Source organism: Salvia miltiorrhiza, chromosome 5 (genome assembly GCF_028751815.1).
Source record: "Salvia miltiorrhiza cultivar Shanhuang (shh) chromosome 5, IMPLAD_Smil_shh, whole genome shotgun sequence".
Taxonomy (NCBI): Eukaryota; Viridiplantae; Streptophyta; class Magnoliopsida; order Lamiales; family Lamiaceae; genus Salvia; species Salvia miltiorrhiza.
Genome location: NC_080391.1, coordinates 42,310,887 through 42,313,632, shown reverse-complemented (window position 1 = coordinate 42,313,632; position 2,746 = coordinate 42,310,887). Strand labels below are relative to the sequence as shown.

Below are 2,746 nucleotides of genomic sequence, written 5' to 3'. Positions count from 1 at the left end.
TTTCCATTTTTGGAAACCTACCCCACCACTAATAATACTTTATTTATTCTTACTTTTCACTTTTCACCACTCTCAATACTAATTATAACACTTTTCACAACTTCCAATAAAAATTATATCACTTTTTCTCCACTATCAATACACTTTACAACTTTTTATTAAAATCCGTGCCGTCCCCAAAGAGGAAGCCATTTCAGGGACGAAGAGAGTATAACATTTTTTCACTTTTTCACCACTTTTAATATTAATTACATAACATATTTTTTTTTACTGTCAATATACTTTATCATTTTTTCTTAAAATCCGTGTCGTCTCCACAGAGAAACTTATTTTGGGGACCGAAGGAATATTAAAGATAATTGGATAATTGCTATAAAGATGGTCTAAGGGGACGTTACCTGTTCAGTGGCACGCCTGACCCTCCGAGTAATTAATTGAGCTACCACGTCACTAAAATATCAATACGTAATACCATTGTACTAATTGGAATCTGAATCATATAAATGACATGTGACATGTGACAGACAATTTGGTGCAAGGGTTCAAAATCTATTAATCCACTTTGATATGAAACAACGATGAAGGGGACAAACAAGTCCTTAGATTTTCAAAAACTTTATTAAAAAACAGAAGTGGAAGTGATTTTCGAAAAATCCAAATTACAAACCCCCCAAAATTTGAATAATCATATCTCAAGACAAGTAGTATTCGAGACAGCTTTTCCGCTGCACATTGCCTGTTCTTCGTGTCACACAAAAAAACATCACAAATTTTAAATAAATGGAACCCCTCACATGCCCCAAATCTAATCACATCTCCTTTTTTTTTCGATTCAATCATCTAATATAAATGAAAATATAAAAAAACAACAAAAATTAATTAATTAATCGTGTAACATCCGATCCCGATTCGGCAAGTCACGGCGCGGAGCAGCCGCGGCGCGTGAAGCCCAGCCGTGATCGATCCTTATCGAATTCGAATGTGTAACCTTGCTGCATCAAGTTTCCGATCACCGCAAACCCCGCGTCCGTCGTCACCGGCTGCAACGCCAGGCACTTGACGCCCTCCGCCGCGTCAATGAAGTAGTTCCGCCTTGGCGGCGAGAAAACTGCACCACCGCCGAGTTTGAAACTCAGCTGGGGCAAACTCGCCCTCGACGCACCCGACGATACGTTAAGGCACAAGTCGAATCCCGGCACCGGCTTAGCCGATTCAGGCAGCTTGACCAGCCGCTCGAAAATGGCTAGGATCACTCGATAGGCCGGCTCCGGTAGAAAAGTTATGGTGGTGCCGGAGTCGACGACGGTTCCACCATTTCCGTACTCATCGATTGCCCAAACCGAGGGGCTAATGCGTAACTTTGCGTCGTTGATGGATACGCTCTCGATCCTAATGTAGTAAAATGTAGGCGAGAGGGGGTTGATTAGCAACGGAGTGTAGCTCAATTTGGATTTGGCAGCGGCTGCGCCGCCGATTAGAAGGTAGCTCGTGGGCGGCGGAGAGAGAGTGTAATCCATTAAACAGTAGGAGAACTTGTGCCCAAAATCTCGGCCCAATTGGGAGGGAAAGGATATGGGGCCGCGGCCCAGGCCCAAAACGCCATCGCCCCCATTGAAACTTGGGCCGGAGATGCTAGGGCCCGAGTTCCAGAAGCCGCAGCCGAAGGAGAAATGCTGAAACTTCAATAATTTAGCGGCAGTGGTGTTGAAGGACGTCGTCTCGCTGGAGAAGAATCCGGTGGTGACGGAGCCATCGGCGTAGGAGTACTGGTAACGGCAGGTGCTGTGGAGGCGCGTGCGGTTGCAGCGCGGGGACTTCTTGGGGTGGGGGACGAGGTTGCAGGCCGGGTCGTAGCAGTGGTGGGGGGAGAAGGTGGCGGAGCGGCGGGGGTGGAAGGGGGAGGAGCGTGGGGAGCAATGGCGCCGGCACGCGGAGCAGGAGACCCAGGTGAGATCGCTGCCGGTGTCGGCGATGAGGAGGAGGCGCTGGGGAGGGGTGCCGAGGTGGAGGGAGACCAGGTACTGCCCGGAGCCGAAGGAGGCGGCGGAGGTCACCGGGAGGCGAGGGCGGAGGTGGTTGAAGAGGAGGGAGAGGCGGCGGTTGTCGGCGGAGAGGGCGTCGGAGGGGGTGGGGGGGTAAGGGCTGCGGTGGAGGAGGGGGAGTTTGAGGTGGTGGGAGGCGGCGGCGAAGGGGGAGAGGAGGAAGAGGAGAGTGAAGAGAGACAAAGGGGATGAAAAGAAAGCAGCCATTAAGATTAGTTGGATACGCCTTGCGTCTAGCTGTAACAATGCCCACTATTTAAGACTCACATGTCCAACATAATTAACAAAACTTCTTTTTAACCTTTTCTTTTTCCATCTTATACTTTCAATATCCAGCTTTTTAAGAAGAACTATTTTCCTACTTCAATTATCTTCATTTCTCCGGTTTGAAATTCAATCCTTGATGGTATGATCACTTATTAATGTAATTGGTTTACTCAGGTTAATTACTACAGAGATTATATAGCCTGCCCTTTTCTTTTCTTTTATCTATTTATTTTTGGAGACATGGTTGGTTTGAGTGTTGTGTGCATAGTATGCAATCAAATCCAATGAGATCCGATCGTCAAATATATGAAAATGGTGCCTTTTATATAGTGTTAAATAGCTAAAAATTGTTCACATTTAAAATTAATAATTAATAATTGTTTACTCTTATAAAAAAAGTAATAGCTTGTCCAAATTATAGTGAATGGTCTAATATA

The 2,746-nt window shown here is 46.0% G+C and overlaps 1 protein-coding gene across 1 annotated transcript; it reads right to left on the bottom strand.

Moving 5' to 3' along the window:
* Positions 1–599: 599 nt before the first annotated feature.
* LOC131024627 (aspartyl protease family protein 2) lies at positions 600–2,380 on the bottom strand. Its single transcript, XM_057954130.1, has one exon. It carries the CDS (start codon positions 2,247–2,249, stop codon positions 918–920), a length of 1,332 nt encoding a protein of 443 aa, XP_057810113.1. The 5' UTR covers positions 2,250–2,380; the 3' UTR covers positions 600–917.
* Between the last annotated feature and the right edge of the window lie 366 nt (positions 2,381–2,746).

What these genes read in the sequence shown, in the direction of transcription:
- LOC131024627 (XM_057954130.1), bottom strand. Translation starts at nt 2,249, where the DNA reads ATGGCTGCTTTCTTTTCATCCCCTTTGTCTCTCTTCACTCTCCTCTTC.